The sequence below is a fragment of the Oryzias latipes genome, chromosome 2, assembly GCF_002234675.1.
Source record: "Oryzias latipes chromosome 2, ASM223467v1".
NCBI classification, from domain to species: domain Eukaryota; kingdom Metazoa; phylum Chordata; class Actinopteri; order Beloniformes; family Adrianichthyidae; genus Oryzias; species Oryzias latipes.
In genome coordinates this window covers 7,705,514-7,725,105 of record NC_019860.2, presented here as the reverse complement: position 1 = coordinate 7,725,105, position 19,592 = coordinate 7,705,514, and the positions used below count along the sequence as shown (strand labels likewise).

General features: G+C 43.5%; 2 protein-coding genes across 8 annotated transcripts in view; both read left to right on the top strand.

Annotated features, from left to right (window-relative positions):
- Positions 1-19,114, top strand: part of LOC110014287 (NACHT, LRR and PYD domains-containing protein 12) — a 69,567-nt gene extending 50,453 nt beyond the window's left edge. For 2 of the 7 annotated variants that reach the window (XM_023962020.1, XM_023962028.1), the window contains exons 5-11: positions 5,028-5,083; positions 5,171-6,962; positions 7,334-7,510; positions 10,544-10,717; positions 16,113-16,289; positions 17,552-17,725; positions 18,040-19,114. In XM_023962020.1, coding sequence (XP_023817788.1) covers positions 5,028-5,083; positions 5,171-6,962; positions 7,334-7,510; positions 10,544-10,717; positions 16,113-16,289; positions 17,552-17,725; positions 18,040-18,049 — 2,560 coding nt within the window. In that variant the 3' untranslated portion in view covers positions 18,050-19,114. The remainder of the gene's footprint in view (positions 1-5,027; positions 5,084-5,170; positions 6,963-7,333; positions 7,511-10,543; positions 10,718-16,112; positions 16,290-17,551; positions 17,726-18,039) is intronic. The other 5 variants (XM_023962024.1, XM_023962030.1, XM_023962036.1 and 2 more) reach the window with 5 other exon arrangements.
- The window catches only part of LOC110014374 (gastrula zinc finger protein XlCGF57.1), a 526,943-nt gene that overhangs the window by 298,386 nt on the left and 208,965 nt on the right, over positions 1-19,592 (top strand). The gene's annotated exons all lie outside the window — the stretch shown is intronic.

Here is a 19,592-nt window from a genome sequence, read left to right as displayed (position 1 = left end):
GTCTGGCTTTGACACTATGTTTTTGATTTTGGCAATGTTTTTCAGATGGTAAAATGCCGCTGATGTTACTGACTTGATATGGCTGTTAAAGTTCAGGTCAGAGTCCATGATTACCCCTAGATTTCTGACTTGATTTGAGGGTTTAAGAGACAGAGAATGAAGGTAGCTGCTGAGACTTTCTCTTTGTTTCTGTGTCCAAAAATAATAACTTCGGTCTTGTTTGAGTTTAGCTGGAGAAAGTTGTTCTGCATCCACGCGCTGATCTGTTGGAGGCAGTGGCTGAGTGAATCCACTGGCCCATATTCATCTGTTGTCAGTGACACATAGATCTGAGTATCATCTGCATAGTTGTGATGAGATATGTTATTACTGCTTATTAACTGCCCTAGTGGCAGCATGTAGAGGTTGAACAGAAGGGGTCCCAGGAGCGATCCCTGGGGCACACCACAAGTCAAGGCCATGTAGTTTGAGACACAACTCCCAATTTCAACAAATTATTTCCTGTCTTTTAGATAAGACTTGAGCCAACTTAGGGCAGATCCAGAGATGCCAACCCAGTCTTGGAGTCTGTGCAAAAGGATCCCATGATCAACAGTATCAAAGGCAGCACTCAGGTCTAGCAGGATTAAGACAGTGACTTTGCCATCATCAGTGTTCAGGCGGATGTCGTTGGTTACCTTGATAAGAGCAGTTTCTGTGCTATGATGGGGTCTAAAACCTGACTGGAAAACATCAAATGAATTGTTTAATAAGAGAAAATCAGTGAGCTGTTGGTAGACAACTTTTTCAAGGACTTTTCCTAAAAATGGCAGATTAGAGATAGGTCTGTAATTATTCAGTACAGTGGGATCAAGACCGCTTTTCTTCAGGAGAGGTTTAATGACTGCAGTTTTTAAGGCCTCTGGAAATATTCCAGATTGAAGAGACATGTTAACTATTTGAGTAATTGATGGCAACACACTGCTCAGGACAGACTTTAGAAATCTAGTGGGTAACACATCAAGGCAGCATGTAGACGAGCTCAGACGGGTGATGGTCTCTTGGACAGTTTGGTCAGTGACAGGTACAAAGTGAGTCAGCTTAGAGTGAGTAGGTGGCCGTTCGATAGTTATATGTGTTGTGGAGTTGATGGGTTTTTTAATGCCCTGAACCTTGTCATTAAAAAATACAGCAAACTCATTACATTTAAGTGTGCAAACCAGTTCTATTGGTAGCTGGGTTGGAGGGTTAGTTAATCTGTTTACTGTTGTGAACAGGACACGAGAGTTGCTGCTGCAACTTCCAAAGATTTCAGAGAAGTACCTTTCCCTTGTTCTGCATAAGATCTGGTTGTAAGCATACAACTCCCCCTTATAGATTTCATAATGAACCTGGAGTTTTGACTTGCGCCACTTTCGCTCAGCTCTGCGGCACTGTTGTTTCTGTGCCCTGACTAGATCATCGTTCCTCCAGGGAGATTTCTGTCTATGTTTTCTCAATTTAACCTTCATAGGGGCAATGGCATCCAGAACATTCAAGATGCTAGAAGTAACAGAATTCAGCATTTCATCAACATTGGCACCAGAGGCGTTTTCAGGGTTTATCATTTCTACAAACTGTGCCCTTGTGCTCTCATTTCTCAAAAGCGAAACCTAACAGCTCTGTGTCTGGGTAAGATGTAGTTTCGTTCTGCGCGAGCCTCATTGCTGTTATGTTGCAATAAGAATGATGAGTAGTGTCACCATAATGACCAAAATGTTGTCAAAAAGGAAAAAGGTTGAAGTGGAGCGCTGAGCTTTCCAGGAAAATAAATGTTTTATTTTTTTCACGGAACTGACTGCAAAACCTGCATGCTTGTTATGTCATCAAAAGGTGCTCAAAGAATATAACTTTCAGCACCACAATAAGACTCGTCACAAAGAAAAGTTTCACCGTTTGCAGTTAAGAAAAGAGAAGATTTACCAACTATTAGCTGGACTGAAGAACAACCGTCTGCATTTACTGCAGCGTAATGTCAGTGATGGAGCATTGATAGACACCTGATTGCAAACAAGTTGGAGCAAACATTCTAAACATTTTTGGATGATGATCTTATTGAAAAATGCTGACGGCTGCAGAAGTCTTGTGCCCCAAAAAGCAGTTGACCTTTGCTAGCATAAGTCTGTCAAGGATTACGATTGCAGATACAACATCTCTGAGGAGAGTTGGGTGCCAAATGAAGGAATCCAGTCATTGATGAAAGCACAGATACAGATATTGCACAACTGTGCATATTTATTAGAGGTGTTGAAGAGACGTCATAGCGGAGTTTCTTGAGTTGATGGACACAACAACAGCTGATGACATAGTCAGCTCTCTAGTTACTGTGCTGGACGATGTTGGAGTGAACTGGTCACGTGATGTCAGTCTGGTCACTGATGGCGCCCCATCAAAATCAGGAAAAAGTGAGGTGTTGCCACAAAATTCATGCAGGAAACCAGGAAAAGACTCTTGGACATTTCATTGTGATTTGCACACTGGAACGACAGTAAATGTGTTGCTGCACAGGATCGATACGAAGCCCATCGAGACGACTGTTGTTGGGAATTTGGGCTATACAAATAAAATTGAATTGATCTGAATCCTGATATTGATGGTCTGGTGAAGTTTCAGGAGAGAAAGGAGGTTAACTCCAAATTCTTATGTTCACAAATGTTTGCAAGTGTAGCACTTGTGTCAAACTTAACCAGCAAAAGCTACACAAAGTTACTATATTCTATTTACGAAGAGAAGAAAAACAACCATCCATCCATCCATCTTCCTCCGCTTATCCGGGACCGGGTCGCGGGGGCAGCAGACTGAGCAGAGATGCCCAGACTTCCCTCACCCCAGCCACTTCCTCCAGCTCCTCTGGGGGGACCCCGAGGCGTTCCCAGGCCAGCCGAGAGACGTAGTCTCTCCAGCGTGTCCTGGGTCTTCCCCGGGGCCTCCGCCCAGTGGGACATGCCCGGAACACCTCTCCAGGGAGGCGTCCAGGGGGCATCCGGACTAGATGCCCGAGCCACCTCAGCTGGCTCCTTTCGATGTGGAGGAGAAGCGGTTCTACTCCGAGCTCCCTGCGGGTGGCCGAGCTTCTCACCCTATCTCTAAGGGAGCGCCCAGCCACCCTACGGAGGAAGCTCATTTCAGCCGCTTGTATTCGGGACCTCCGAAACAACAATGTGTTTAAATAACAGAGGGCAGGTTTATTCCATTACCTTTCACAACACAAAATAGAACAACATAAACAATAATTTCTTCAGAAAACTGAATTTCTTTTACAAAATAAATCAGCTTTATAAGAAATAGTATAAAATAAATTTTCCTTTGTCTCGTTCATGCACTCAATTTGTTCTCTACCCGGGTAGGATAAGTGAATGTGTATGGGAATGTTCCTTATCTCTTGTCCTGTCAGGTTGGGTTCAATCCTGTTGATGGGAATCAGTAACAGCTGGCCACACTGTACTTCAATCTCCAACAGGATACTCTCGTTCTACGCCTGGCCCACCATCGACCGCCAACGAAGAATTGTAGTACGAGATATAATTGAGGGTCATCAAAACAATTCTGCACATAGTACAGAATAAATCAGACACATTATAATCTATATTTTAAGTGAGATCTCATCTTTCAATTAACTCAATATCTTTTCCCTGGAATTTGGAAATTGTTTTTATGGTTTTCTCTTTTTTTTTTAGTAGTTCACCAAAACCAATTTACAAACAAAAAATTCAGGAATCCTTTTAACAAGTATTTACTATTAGTAAAAGGAATTTCCCTTTGCACAAATCTGAAAAAATAACTGTATGAATTAAGTGTTAACAAATACAATTATTATAACCATGGTTTAATACAATTCTTTTTAAACAATGAATACTTCAACCACCATTTCAATTAACTTGTCAAAAATACATATTCACGCATATTTATACCAGGAAGAAATCAGATAAAGTAAACATTTATAACACAGAACAAAATTTAACATTTTTTACATACTCCGAATTGTTTTGTTCCCCCTTTTAAGAATTTAATTTAAAACATAACCGTCAACTCCATTTTACAACTCTTTCCTGCTCACCGGAGTTTCCAAGAATTCTTAAACACGACACGTTCACAACGTAGCCGCTCTGAAAATGTTCGTTCGGCACACAATGTAACCGATCTCAAAAAACAAAAGGTAGCTTCTTTTGATTCTTCAACTTATTTTTCTTCTTCTCTCTATAACACTACCGATCTTTTTCTGCTGGTCACGCAGCTCCTTCTCTGCCTCGTGCTTGCAAGAAAAGAACACACAGACACAAGATGGCACCCTCCACAGAGCCCTGCATGGTATGCCTGGAGGTCCAAACCATCTCTAGCGCAAATGAAAAATTAACCCTTTAAAAACCTGTAGGAAAAATAAATCCTTTTTTATAAGTGGGCTACACAAGTTTAATTTTTCATTGATTTGCACATTTACATTCTAGGCAGGTGTTTCATTTATTTCCGTGGCCCCTCTTGAATGAATGAATGAACTTTATTAATCCCAACAAGGGGAAACTCTTGAGTTTATAAACGGGATTGCTTCAGTGTCAGATGTAAAATATTCAGTCTGTGACTATTGAATAAACAAATTTTTTTAATTGAAATGCATTTTATTTGAGATCCATTGGCCTCTGTGAATTAATGTGTACAGTAATAACAAATGATTTGTCTACTGTGTTGGTTGATGCATTTTTTCCAACAAAGTAAAAAAAAAAAAAAAAAAAGCTGTTTTTTTGCCTTTATGTTATGGTCCGGCCCACTTGGGATCAGACGCCTTGAATGTGGCCCCCGAACCAAAATGAGTTCGACAGCCCTGATTTAGACCTTCAGATGGACTAGATCTGCTCTGGTTTCAACCTGGAAACACATTTGCTCACATTCAGCACAGTCTGGATCACATAACTTATCTGAGTCTGAAGATCAGAGAGGATCTGCTTTATGATCAGCGTTAGTCTGGAACTTCCCACTGAAGGCTTTGATTGTTGTTCACTAACGTTTCTCCTTAGTGTCCACAGAGAGAAGAAGAGGAGCGGACCCCAGTCTGCAGAAAGACCCAGAGCTGGTGAGTCAGAGCCTGATCATCTGCTGATGGATTCTTCTGGAAACATGTGGAACACTCATGAAGGAGCTTTCTTCTCTGCTCTTTCAGCAGATGTTGGTCTGCAGGAGAGTTTTGGAGAACATCAGATCAGTCTGAAGAGCAGAAGTGAACATGTGGCTGAAGGAACTGAAGAAGCAGGAAGAGAAACGCTCCTCAACAGGGTCTACACTGAGCTCTACATCACAGAGAAACTGAGACCAGAGGGTCACACCCAACATGAGGTGATGCAGCTGGAGACAACCACCAAGACCAACCAGCTCCATGACACTGCAATCAAGAACCCAGACATCTTCAAAGTCCTCCCTGACCAACACAGATCCATCAGAGTGGTTCTGACCAGCGGAGTTGCTGGAGCTGGAAAAAGCTTCTCAGTGCAGAAGTTCACTCTGGACTGGGCCGAGGGCTTGGAGAACCAAGACATCAGTGCTGTGGTTCCTCTGTCCTTCAGGGAGATGAACTTGATCAGAGATGAGCAGCACAGTCTTCTCACTCTGATCCAGCTGTTCCATCCAACACTCCAGAAGATCCCAGCAGAACAGCTGTCTGTCTGCAAACTTCTGTTCATCTTTGATGGTCTGGATGAAAGCAGACTTTCTCTGGACTTCAACAACAGTCCGCTGGTGTCTGATGTCACACACAAGTCCTCAGTCAACGTGCTGCTCACTAACCTCATCCAGGGACGTCTGCTGCCCTCAGCTCTGGTCTGGATCACTTCCAGACCTGCAGCAGCCAATCAGATCCCTCCTTCATGTGTGGACAGACTGACAGAAGTACGAGGCTTCAATGATGCTCAGAAGGAGGAGTACTTCAGGAGGAGGTTCCCAGATGAAGAGCTGTCCAGCAGAATCATCTCCCACATCAAGGGCTCCATGTCCCTCTACATCATGTGTGAAGTTCCAGTCTTCTGCTGGATCACTGCTGTGGTTCTGGAGAACCTGCTGACCACAGAGCAGAGAGGAGAGCTGCCCACCACCCTGACTGACATGTACTCCCACTTCCTGATGGTCCAGACAAAGAGGAAGAAGAACAAGTACCAGCAGGAACATCAGACAAGTCCACAAGAGCTGACAGAGACTGACAGGGAAGTTCTTCTGAAGCTGGGGAGGCTGGCATTTGAACATCTGGAGAAAGGAAACATCATGTTCTACCAAGAAGACCTGCAGCAGTGTGGTCTGGATGTCACAGAGGCCTCAGTGTACTCTGGAGTTTGTACTGAGATCTTCAGAAGAGAGTGTGGGATCTTCCAGAAACCGGTCTACAGCTTTGTTCATCTGAGCGTTCAGGAGTTTCTGGCTGCAGTCTACATGTTCCACTGTTACTCCAACAGGAAGGTAAAGGTCATTGAGAACTTCCTGAAGAAGAAAATGGAGAACCCATCCCTGGATGAGTTTTTGAGTAGAGTCATGAAGAAATCCCTGCAGAGTAAAACTGGACACCTGGACCTGCTGGTTCGCTTCCTTCATGGTCTCTTTGTGGAGTCCAACCAGAGACTCTTAGGAGGCCTGCTGGGTCAGAGAGAGAAGAATCCAGAAACCATCCAGAGAGCCATCAACAACCTGAAGGAGATCAACAGTAAAGGAGTCTCACCTGACAGAAGCATCAACATCTATCACTGTCTGATGGAGATGAAGGACCTCTCAGTTTATCAGGAGATCCAAGAGTTCCTGAAGTCAGAGAACAAATCAGAGAAGAAACTCTCAGAGATCCACTGTTCAGCTCTGGCCTACACTCTGCAGATGTCAGAGGAGGTTCTGGATGAGCTGGACCTCAACCAGTACAAGACATCAGATGAGGGTAAACGGAGACTGATCCCAGCTATGAGGAACTGCAGAAAGTTCAGGTGAGTCCAGAAGTGATTGTGATGATGAATCAGATCAGTGTTCAGATTGATTTACAAAGAATGAAAGGTTTGAAAATGATAAGAAATAAAAACATGAAAAAAGAAAATCAGTTTGTTTTTCACACTCAAATGATCTTTTTTTTCCCTGGAAACAAGTCCTGCACAAGCATTTCTCCACACATTATTTTACCATACATGGTCACTTGGTAGATATTTCAATATTTCAGTACTTCAGAGTAAATATGGGATAACCTATTGACATTTTATTCCAAAATGAAGCTCTGATGAATATAGAAATGTCCAAATGGAACTTCATCACATCCTGAACTCATCATATGATCACCTGTTTCTGTCTTTGTTTTTCTTCACAGACTTTCAGAACGATGTGGACTCTCAGAGACTTACTGTGAAATTGTGGCCTCAGCTCTGAAGTCCAACCTGTCCCACCTGACAGAATTGGATCTGAGCAACAACAGCCTGAAGGATTCATCCGTGAAGGTTATGTGTTCTGGACTGGAGAGTCCAAACTGCGGACTGCAGACTCTGAGGTCAGAACATTTTTTTTTTATTTGAAATGGTTTATTTCAAGCAATCAAATAGAAGTTATACACAAAAGCAATATAAACATCAGTTATACATTCATACGGTAACTAATCAAACTTAGGATAATTTGACATATTTAATTAACATTGAAGCTGCTGGTTGGTTCATTTCTACATTTGTAGTTCTTCACTGAAGCTGAAAGGTTTGGTTTCAAAGATTTTCTGGATTTTTGAGAAATTGAACATCTTTGATTCTTGGAAGAGTCTACAGTGGAAGAAAACGGTTGCTTAGATTTTCTTTAGAACAAAGATGTTTCCATGGCAACAAAAGGTTCAGCTGTTGAAACATTTGACAGATTTATGAGTATTTAGAGTCAGAAAACAAACAAGAACTCAAACTAATGACAGTCATCCTGATCAATACTGACAAATGCTTTTAATCTCTACATCCATACTGGTGAAATTCCAGCTGAATGGACATCTGCAATGCTGTCTTGTTAATAAACAGCTGACTCACCATCTTGAGATTCATAAAATATTATCTGCAGTACAGTCTGGCTTCCGTTCCGGTCATGGTTGTATCACTGCAGTGTTTAAAGTTGTTGATGATATTGGCTCTGCTTTGGACTCCAAATAGTATTGTGCTGCATTCATTGATCTAGCTAAAGCTTTGATTTGGTAAACCATTCTATTTTATTGAACAGACTTGGCAACATGGGTATTTCCAACCAGTCTCTAATATGATTCACTAACTATTTGTCTGACAGAATGCAGCAGGCAAATATATATTTTTTTAATATTCTCAGCCTCTCTGTATCTCTTAAAGTGTGCCACAGGGGTCTGTTCATGGCCCTACTCTCTTCTCTATTTAAATTAATGACATCCCAAGGGCTGTTAGTAAAGGTACTGTACACTTATATGCTGATGACACTGTTTTGTATGCTTCTGGTCCGTCTCCAGAAACAGTCCATCATTCACTGCAACGAGGCTTATTGGATATACAAAAGGCCTTTACAAATTTAGGGCTATCCTTGAACGCTAAAAAAACTCAAATCATGTGGTTTAACTGCAATTCCTTCCAACCCGACCTTATCACCGGAGATAGAACCATCTTAGAGCTGGTTACAGAGAACAAGTACTTGGGAATCTGGTTAGACAATGCACTGTACTCCCGTCACCACATCACCATGTTACAAATTAAAGTCAAAGCAAAACATGGCTTTTTGTACAGAAACCGTTCTGCTTCTACATCTTCAGCTAAAAGATTGTCGTTGAAATGTGTATTCTTCCTTTGTTTTATTATGGTAATATAATATATAGCCATGGCCGCAAAGGAAGTTTTCAAACATTTTACACAATTATTCACTCTGCAATTCGTTTTGTTACTAATGCCCCTTACAGAAGATATCACTGCATAATGTACTCTCAGGTTAATTGGCCTTCTTTGCAGTCCCATCGCAACAACCACTGGCTTATGTTCATTTACAAAAGCTTGCTTGGTCTCTCACCTCCATATCTGAAAAAGTTACTACATTTATATTATCCCTCAAGATACAACACTTGTTATTCACAACTCCTCAAATTGAAAGAAACATGTCATGGTAGGTGTCGCCCAGAGCAACCACGTGCCCCAAGAGAGTTGCCCCGTCCCAGAGCCAGAGAAGGAGTGATCCCAGCCCCACGTGCAGATGGGCAGCCCATCCAGTGCAGGAGCACCTCGCCCGAGGGCAGGGCCCCTCCTGCACAGGCAAAAAGACCACCCCCCAAGCCCCACTTAATCTTCCTGACCACGTCCCCTCACACCCGAGCCCAGAAGACCACGTGGCGCCCCCGCCAGCCCCACCCCGGCACCGGATCTGACCCCCCAGACCGACGGAGTCCCAACCGCACCCGCCAGGCACCGGAGGGCTCACCCACCACTCCCAAACCACGGCAGACAGACAAGGAGCAGCAACGCCCAGTCACCCACCCCCTAAGTCATGAAATTAGCTATGGGAGACCAAAGAGAATGAATTCTTTGAAAGTTACTTGAACTTTGGGCTGACAGTTTTTCCGAGCCCATCTAATCAAACATTAATGTTTTTCTTGTTATCCAGTTTAGTAAAATGGCTTAATACAAAGAGTTATAAAAACTACCTGGAGCAAAATCCTCCAGCAAAAAACAGACACAAGGGGCGGAGTCACTCGTCAAAGTTTGACAGGTGACTCACCTCAGTCACAATCATCTGTTTTTAAATACGTCACACACTACCACCTGATGACGACCCTGACGAAGGCGGAAGGTATTCCACCGAAACATGTCGGTAAAATTAATAAAAACAAACCACTGTCTGGTAGTAAAATAATTCAAGTACTCAGGTTACACAAGAGTTTGTATATTTGGAATAGAGTTTTATTAATAAATGCCTATTCTTAGTTATCTGTAAAAAACTGTTGCATCCAGGTCCTTCAGTGCAACCGTTATGTTTAAAGTATGATAGGAAATAAATATTGAAACCTAAACAACCCGCTGAATATTACACATTTCTTCCATGAGCAGAGTGTTAAAATTTGACAAATCGCTATTTTATACTTAGGACACACGAACAGCTCGTTAGCATAGCATCATTAGTATCATAGCATCAGTGTCTAAAAACAGGACTGACTGTGTATTTCTCTGTAACACAGAGAAGGATTTCTGTGCTTAAGGTTCTTAACAGGGTTCTGTCTAATCTAGCTTTGCTGTTGGAAAATTCTTCAATGTCTCTTTTCCAAGTTTTCATGAATCAGCAACTTTGTTTTCTTGAATCTTCATCTCCCCGTAAAATATCTGCAGAAGGTTTAAACAGTCTTTGTTCACTTAACTTTGTGTCGGATTCATTAAAATGTGATCAAGATTTTCCAACGGAAGTTTTTTTTTTTTTTTGTACCTATAATTCAATGTGATCATCTCATCTATCAGTCTGTCATCAAGGCGGGTCCCACCTGATTGAATGGACCAAGTTCCTGGACCTCCAGCCATATCACTGCTCCTGAACACACTTTTCTGTCTGATTGCAGGTTGAAGGACTGCAATTTATCACAGATCAGCTGTAAATCTCTGGTCTTAGCTCTGAAGAAAAACCCGTCCAATCTGACAGAACTGGACCTGAGCGGGAACTACCTGCAAGATTCAGGATTTCATCCTCTGTGTGGTTTTCTGGAGAGTCCAGACTGCAGACTGCAGACTCTGAGGTCAGACTCCATGTTTCAGTTGTGTTCAGATCAATATGATGACAAAGTTGTGTTGACCCACAGTGAGCAGAAATATCCAGATTCTGATCTGCAGCAGCATCTTCCTGCAGCTGCTTGTTCTCTTCAAAGATCTGCAGAAGAACTTCTTCTTTTCTTCCTGCAGCTGCTTGTTTCAAAGCTGTCTGCTGACATTTATGCTCCACAAAGTTCTGCTTGCAGCCATCAGCTCTTCATTGTGTCTTTGCTCCAACAGACTCCTTTAAATCCTAGTGCAGAAGAAGCAGCCGTGCACGCTCACATGCACTCTGAGTCCTGCTGTGTTTCAGCAGATGCAGCTGAGAGTCCAGCGGCTGATGTTTGTGAGCAGACAGTGACAGAGTCATGCTGCAGCTGGATGCTGCTCTGACAGACACATCCTCCACAAACATCCTCACCTTTTCATCCACAAACATCATCACATCATCCATCAAAGCTCCCAGCAGCTTCTGACTCTTCATTCAGAGCTGAAGTCATGGATCAGGGATCAATGTCCAACATTTGCTGCTGACTCTTCCTCATCACCTCCTTCTTTTCTCTGTTTTGAATGTTAAATATAAATGCTCTGAAATTATGCTAATTTTGCCACCCCCATAAAACAGTTTATAATTGTGATGGTCATATCTCCTCAAGCAGATAAACATTGAAGTTGTGTAAAAGCAGCTATGCAATCCATCCATCCATCCATCATCTACTCATCCCGGTCTAGCAGCAGTCTAACCAAAGATGTCCAGACTTTCATCTCCTCGTTTTTTTTCCTCCAGCTCCTCTGTGAGAATTCCAAAGGAGCAAAGAGTTTGTGTGGAACTCTTGGCTCCACATGGATCTCCCTCTGGGTCATGATTTTGTATTTGAGTAGATGATTAAGTAGAGATTGTTAATTTGACTAATGCACATAAAAACCAACAAGTGTATTTGTCTTTTCAATGCAGAAAGTGTGCATTGCTTCTTTCTTATAGTGAAATGCAAAAAAGCAGTTGATGTTTTTGTGTGGGCACAGATACCTGTATTTTCCACATTTGAGTCTGGCCATTGCATTCCGGAAATTTCTAGCATTGACACTCGTTTACCAACACTGGTCAGTGTCCCTCAGTATCTGTGTGGAATGACTTGGCTGGATCTCAGCGGTTCCTCCTCTCAAACTGTTGTTCAACATAGAGGAGGAGCTGCTGCAGCTGAAGCTCTGATGCTTGGATGAACATGATGAATCCTCATCAGTCTTCTTCATTGCTCCTCCCATTATCTGTCCTCTCCTGCTGTTGCTGCTCTTATCACCTGGTGTAGAAAACAGAAATGGCTTCAGAAAAGAGCAGACATTTGATCCATTCTTTGAGTGTTCCCAGTTACATTCATAAAGATCACAAACAAGCTGAAACTCTGCACATGATTTTGGAAAAACCTGTCAAAACCAAATCGGTGAGACGAGTCATCTAAGAACGATCAGACCTCACAAGAAAACACCCAAAAAGTTCACTCTTAATAAATTAGCAATAATTAATTCTCCGTAATTGATCACTTCCTGCTTCGATTGAAAGTCAAAGTTTGAAGCATTTTTTTTTATGATATGCTGTCACAATTAGTGCTGTGTGGCAGCACCCCCCCCCCTCCCCCATGTACTGTCTCCAGCCTTCACAGCTGTTTGCACTTGTCAATTATTATTTCAGGTATTTTTGGAGTTGTCACTTGGATTTTCGTTGTCGCAGTGTCTTGTTTTGTCCTGTCATTTGAGTCATGATTTTGTATGTGGTGGATCTTGGTTATTTATCCTTATGGCATTCCAATCCCTTGGATTCGAGTTCTTCCTGCTCCTGGGTTCCTTCTAGTTACAAGCCCTAACATTACATTCCAACCATGTCAAACCCTCCAGAAAATTCACACTCCAGAGACTTACCTGGGTCATCCGGTGAAGGAGGTACTGCTACAGGAGGTGAGCTGTCGGGCCTGACTCAGGGGATGCACGGCTGCATGTCTGGTATGCAGCAGCTCCATGATCGCCTGTCTAGATTGGAGCTGGCTCCTACGTCTCCGTTACGACAAACCCAACTGGGTCACCCTGAGCCATTTGGAGGGACTGCCAGGCTTTTCTCACTTCCTGCCGCCTCCATGTTGACTTAAATCCGAGTGTGTTCCCCTCCCAACAGAGCAAAGGAATTGATCGCTCTGAGCTTCTTGACGGGAGAGCCAAGCGATGGGAGTTGTTACGCGCCCTTCAGAGTCGAGGGGTACCTAGGGGGGCATAAAATAAAAAATAAAGTTTTGGCTACTAATTGACTGTAACAAAAAACACCAGAAGAATGTCTCTACGACAGGATTCCTCCCCCGGAGCCCATGCTGCTGGAATTAGTATGTCTCTCTCCTGCAGAACAGCAGCACCGTATGGGAGCAGGACTGTGTTTGTACCGTGGGCAGTCTGGACACTTTGTCCTCAACAGTCCGGGAAAATGCCAGGGTTCACCAGCTAGGAGGGAACCGGTGTGCCACATTTAATCTTTTTCTCCACCTTCACGACCACCTACCAGGATCTTGGTGGCACATGAAGGAGCGCATGAGGTCCTTGAAACTCTGAGGTCTTCAGGTCTTCACCAAATTGGACCTCCGAAGTGCATATCATCTGGTCTGCATACGGGAGAGGGATGAGTCAAATGAGTCAAAGACCGCCTTTAACACCCCTCGTGGCCACTTTGAGTATTTGGTAATACTTGTTGGATATACCAACGCTCCTGCTGTTTTTCAGTGTTTGATTAATGACATGCTCAAGGACATGATTAATAAGTTTGTGTTTGTGTATCTGGACAAAATTCAGACCTTCTCTCCAGTTCTCAAGACCCTTGTGCAGCACGTCAGAGCCATCATCTAGCGCCTCCTGGAGAACCAGCTGTATTGCAAGGCCGAGAAGTGTGATTTCCACACACAAAATGTTCCTCGGCCATGTAGTTACACCTGGGTCCGTACAGATTGATGGGGACAAGGTAAAGGCTCTTCTGGATTGACCTGTTCCTACCGGGCGCAAACAACTCCAGCGCTAGCCAATTTTTACAGGCCATTCATTAGAGGCTTTAGTTACATGGCTGCACCCCTCCATGGACTAACTTCAGCGAAGGTGTGTTTTACCTGGGATGAGGGAGCAGATAAGATATATGACGCTTCTCTGCAGCTCCTATCTTGACTCAGCCTGATCCCTCCAAGTAATTCATCATGGAGGTGGAGGCATCTTAAAAAGGAGTAGGGGCTGTTTTGTCTCAGAAAGCGTCTGATAAAGTCCATCCCTGCGCAAAATTTCTCCTGCAAGCTCACTCCTGCTGAGAGAAACTATGATATAGGGAACAGAGAACTCCTTGCTGTCAAATTGGCACTTGAGTAGTGGCGTCATTGGCTGGAGGGAGCTGAGAGACCATTTCTTGTGTGGACTGACCACAAGAACTTATAATACATTCGGACAGCCAAACGCCTGAACTCCCACTAGGCGCGGTGGGATTTGTTCTTTAACAGATTCAAATTCTCCCTCTTTTATCATCTGGGCAGTAAAAACACCAAACTGGACGCTCTGTCACATTTGTATCAGTGAGAGGAGGGTGAAGAGTGTACAACTACCAGCGTCATTCTCCCTGCTCATCTGGTTATGGGTGCAACACGGTGGTCTTTGGAGCGCAGGATCAAGGCTTCTGTTCCCGATCCTACATGTATACCTCCAGGTTGTCCTCCAGAGTATTTGTTTGTCTCCTCGCACCTATGGCAGTCAGTCCTGAAATTGGGACATTAATTTCATTTAGTTTACCACCCTGGAGTTACTAGGAATGCTTTCCTGGTGGCTCAAAGATTCTGGTGCCCCACTATGTCATCTGACATTGTGGCATTTGTCTCCTAATGCCCCATGTGTGCCAGTGTTAAGACACCCAGAAAACCCCTTCTGTTGGTTTACTTAAGCCTCTGCCTGTGCCCTCCAGACCTTGGTTCCATGTTGCCATGGATTGCCATGCCATGGATTTCCTTACAGGTCTGCAATGTTCTCAGGGACAAACAGTCGTCATGACGGTTGTGGACTCATTCTCCGAGTTGGTTCATGCCATATACCTGCAGTGGCTACCATCAGCCAAAGAGATGGCAGTACTTGTCTGTCAACATGTGTTCCGTCTGCACGGTCTTCTCAGAAGTCCACCGGTTTTTACACTTTCAGGCAGCATATGGCTACCAACCACCCCTCTACCATCTACCATCTACCAACCACATTTTAAATCTCATCTGCAAAACTGGGATCTTGGTTCATTATCTTTCCAGTCAAAACCATCATATAACTGACCACTTAGCCATAAGTCTGGACATTGAATTTCCTCTCTATGCACCTATAATCAATTGCAAGATAACCTTTGATAACCTCTTATCCGTCTCTCCTGATATACTGCCAAGCCTCCCTTACTGCTGAAATGCCCCCCCATCCCCACCCCCGTCTAACAATACTACTGAACATGTAAACTACTACAATATCACACTCTCCTCCTGTCTTGACCAGTTGGCTCCCACTAAAACAAAAATTCTTCTCCTTCACCCACACAGCACCCTGGTACACCTCTGAACTCTGCACCATGAAATCCCACAAATGACAGCTTGAGAGACTGCATCGCAAAACTGGACTAACTGCATATCTCCAGATGTACATTGATTTCATTCATCAGTACAAGTATGCCCTCATTACTGCCCGGTCATATTATTTTTTTCAACAACATTCATATCAGCTCCAATAATCCTAAAACTTTGTTTGTCTATCATAGAAAATTCCTAAATTATAATGGCAACTTCTCTTTATCTTTCACGTTAGCCAAGGGCAACTCCTTTCTGTCCCATTTCAATTTAAAATCGAAACAATCTACAGTTCCCTTACTCCCAATTCTCCAGTCTCCTCTGTGGAACTCAGCAAGCAGCTGATAGCAATCAAAGCCTCCACCTGCACTCTGGACCCCAGTTCTTCCACCCGCGTTAAAGGCTGCTGCCCCATCATCTCTCCACTCATCACAGCAATAATTAACTCTTCACTCTCCATGATCTCCATAATAAAGTTTTCCAACTGTCAGTTCAATCTGCATTTCTACCATGCATTTTGAAAATGTATTTAGTAATGAATAATTCATGATGTTAAATGACATTTCAATACCTCGTGTGTTTTAACTCAATTTTAAAGTAATTTCTCATCTACTGCATTTTCATTCAATGTCATGTTTTTGGGTCAAAATCCCAAAGAAAATGCTAAACAGTGAAAACATAATCAGTCAATCTGTCATCAGGGTCCCACCTGACTGAATGTACCAAGTTCCTGGACCTCCAGCTGCATCACTGCTCCTAAACACACTTTTCTGTCTGATTTCAGGTTGTGGAGCTGCAGTTTGTCAAAGATCAGCTGTGAAGCTCTGATCTCAGCTCTGAAGAAAAACCCGTCTAATCTGACAGAACTGGACCTGAGTGAAAACCAGAACCTGCAGGATTCAGGAGTTCGTCATCTATGTGGTTTTCTGAAGAGTCCAGACTGCAGACTGCAGACTCTGAGGTCAGACTCCACATTTCAGTTGTGTTCAGATCAATATGATGACAAATTTGTGTTTATCCACAGTGAGCAGAAATGTCCAGATTCTGATCTGCAGCAGCATCTTCCTGCAGCTGCTTGATCTTTTCAAAGATCTGCAGAAGAACTTCTTCTTTTCTTCCTGCAGCTGCTTGTTTCAAAGCTGTCTGCTGACATTTGTGCTCCACAAAGATCTGCTTGCAGCCATCAGCTCTTCTTTGTGTCTTTGCTCCAACAGACTCCTTTAAAACAAGTGCAGAAGAAGCAGCCGTGCACGCTCACATGCACTCTGAGTCCTGCTGTTATTCAGCAGATGCAGCTGAGAGTCCAGCGGCTGATGTTTGTGAGCAAACAGTGACAGAGTCATGCTGCAGCTGGATGCTGCTCTGACAGACACATCCTCCACAAACATCCTCACCTTTTCATCCACATACATCCCCACTGTCACTTTCCACCCCATGGGAAGGGAGAAAATAGGCAACATAGAGAAAAAAAATGTAAGCCGATAAGGTCAAGACTGATATTGTAACCATGTATTAGATGGACAGGTGTGGGAGTGAACACAATGGCGTCAAAGATTTTGTTTCAAAAAGGGAACAAAACTTAACTTGATAAGCACTACTCTGCATCTTCTAATAAACTGAAGACCTCCCCAAAAATACAACAAAAAAAGTGGAAAAAACACAACTATCCACTGAACATAAAGTGGAACCTTTAACAAGGGGGACAGTACTGAGATTAAACCATAAATGAAAAGATGACCACAACAAAGAAGGAGAACCAGGCCTTTTCCACAGGCTCCTAAAATGTAAGTCTGATAGCAGGGGTAAGCTGAGATAAGGGTTCCCTCTCAAGGAATTCAGCTGCCACTAGAACAGGGGCTGCTGAGGCTTTTATGCTTCCTGCCCAGTCTGGTGATTGGAGGAGGGAAGGAGAGTGCAATCATCTCCTGCAGGAGGTGAAATCAGGCAGCGTGAGGGAGCAGGCCTCTGCATAGGGTAAACTAAAACACAAAAATACAGACAAAAGTCTGTAACACTCACCGTTACATCCACAAACATCTGCTCACATCCTTTCATCAAGGCTTCTGACTCTTCATTCAGAGCTGAAGTCATGGATCAGGGAACAATGTCCAACATTTGCTGCTGACTCGTCCTCATCTTCTTAAGCTCTGAACTCTTTAGAAGAACTGAAGGATGAAAAACATGAACTTTGTCTTTAAACTCAACTCCTTGTTCTGGATTCAGGTTGAAGAACTGCGGCTTGTCAAAGACCAGCTGTGCTGCTCTGGTCTCAGCTCTGAAGTCCAACCCGTCCCACCTGACATATCTGGACATAAGAGGGAACAACCCACAGTCTTCAGATGTTCAGCAGCTCCAGGATCTGGTGGAGAGTCCAAACTCCAAACTGCAGACTCTGAGGTCAGTAGAGGGTTGGAGTCAGTCCAGCTGCTTCCAGATGTTTGGTCCTAAAGTTAGTCTGAGAGCAAAGATGCAGAGTTTCCAGTGAAGCTGCAGCTTCTCAGTGAAGCTCTGAGGAGAATGATGACAGGCTTCAGGACAACAGTCAGCCAATCAGAGCAGCAGAAGCTCCAACAGGTGAAGATGACAGGAAGCTGCTGCTCTGAACAGGACTGAAGCTCCTGCTGCTCTTTCTGCTGCTGTGCTGCATCACTGACTGACAGACCAGGATCAGGAGACACTCCTTCATCTCTGTCTCTCTGCTTTTTTTGCAGGTGGAAGTAAAGGTGATTCTGATGTTCTTCCTGTAGGAGCAGAGAGGAGCAGCAGCAGCTGGTCTGCAGAGATGTTGTGACTGGACGGTGTTCCTGGGAGGTGGAGAGCAGAGTGATGGAGGAATCAGAGGAAGTGGAGATGAGTGTCAGGGCTGCAGCATGAACTGATCTGAGATCAGCTCCACTGTCTCTCTCAGCATCAAGTGGACAGTTATTGTGCTGCAGCTCCCCCGGTGGACTGATGGAGAACTGCACTTCCTCTTATCATTCTAACTTGGAGTGTTGATCTGAAACATGGGTTAGATTCAGATGTTCAGCAGCTCCAGGATCTGGAGAAAAACAGACCTGCGGACAAACAGATTCTTTTCTAGATCATCATTTTCTTCTTTGATCTACATTTGATAAACAGATGTGAGTTTGGGATGGACCAATCAAGGATTGAGGGAATCATTGATCAGACAGAACATTTCTGGATGACATAGATCTATGTGTGGGTCAGGGGAAAACACAGTCAGGCGTTGGATCCTGGTTCTGTCTCTGGAACAAGGACAGAACCAGAACTCTGGATCACAAGATTCTGGTTCCAGATTTTTCACACTTTTCTGTTCCCCAGAAACTCTCATTGACAAACAAACAGAGTTTCATTCAGAAACCTCCAACGTGGTCATGTGACCAGAATGTTCATAGTACAAACACGGACAAACGCTGTGGTCACATGACTCACTGGTTTGGATTCAAGTCATTTGAAGTCAGTTTTTGGAGCAGAAATCCCGTCTGATCTCAGTTAGTGAACAAAAGTCTCTCAGTTGATTAATTTTTCTATCATCTCTGTTCTGTTGATGATCAAATATTGACTCATGCAGTTTGAAAGACTCGGAGTTTTGGTTTGATTGATGTTTTCCACAGTTTTCTGATTGAACTGCCTTTTTCTTTGGTGTTTTGTGGGTAAAACTCTGTTCTTTTTCATGCTTCAAACTGCATTGAAACAGGATAGGAACTGCAGGGAAAACTAAGCAAAGCTGTCTGTAAAATTCCTGCAGCCTGTTTGGATCTAATAAATGTTCTTTTGAATCAACTCTGTGTTTTCTATTGATTTCTGTCTTTGACTCACAAACAGACTTGAATCCTTAGCCTTCCCCCTCATCCGGTTCCAGCTGTTCTAATCTTCATGTGTTTGGTTCCTTCTCAGTAGAAATGGGTTGGAAAAGAGCTTTGGAATGTTCAGGTGGTGCTGATGTCTTTCTAGATGGGGGTGGGCAGAACAGATGAGAGCTCCTCCCCCCTGATTCAGAGGGGAACAGGGGGCAGCAGCTGAAAGGAGGGAGTGGAAATGGGAAAAGTTCTCTGCACGTTTCTCCTTTCCAAGAACAGAGGGACACGACTCCATGAACAGCAGAAGCTAAAGAGTTGGAAAACATGCCCAAAGCTGCAGCACCACCTGCAGAAAGATGCTTCAGTTTCCGTGAAGTGCATTTAGTCTGAAAATGCACACTTCAAAGATCATTAACCCGCTTATACCATGGTTAAAAGAGAAAATGTATATTCTTTTTTTG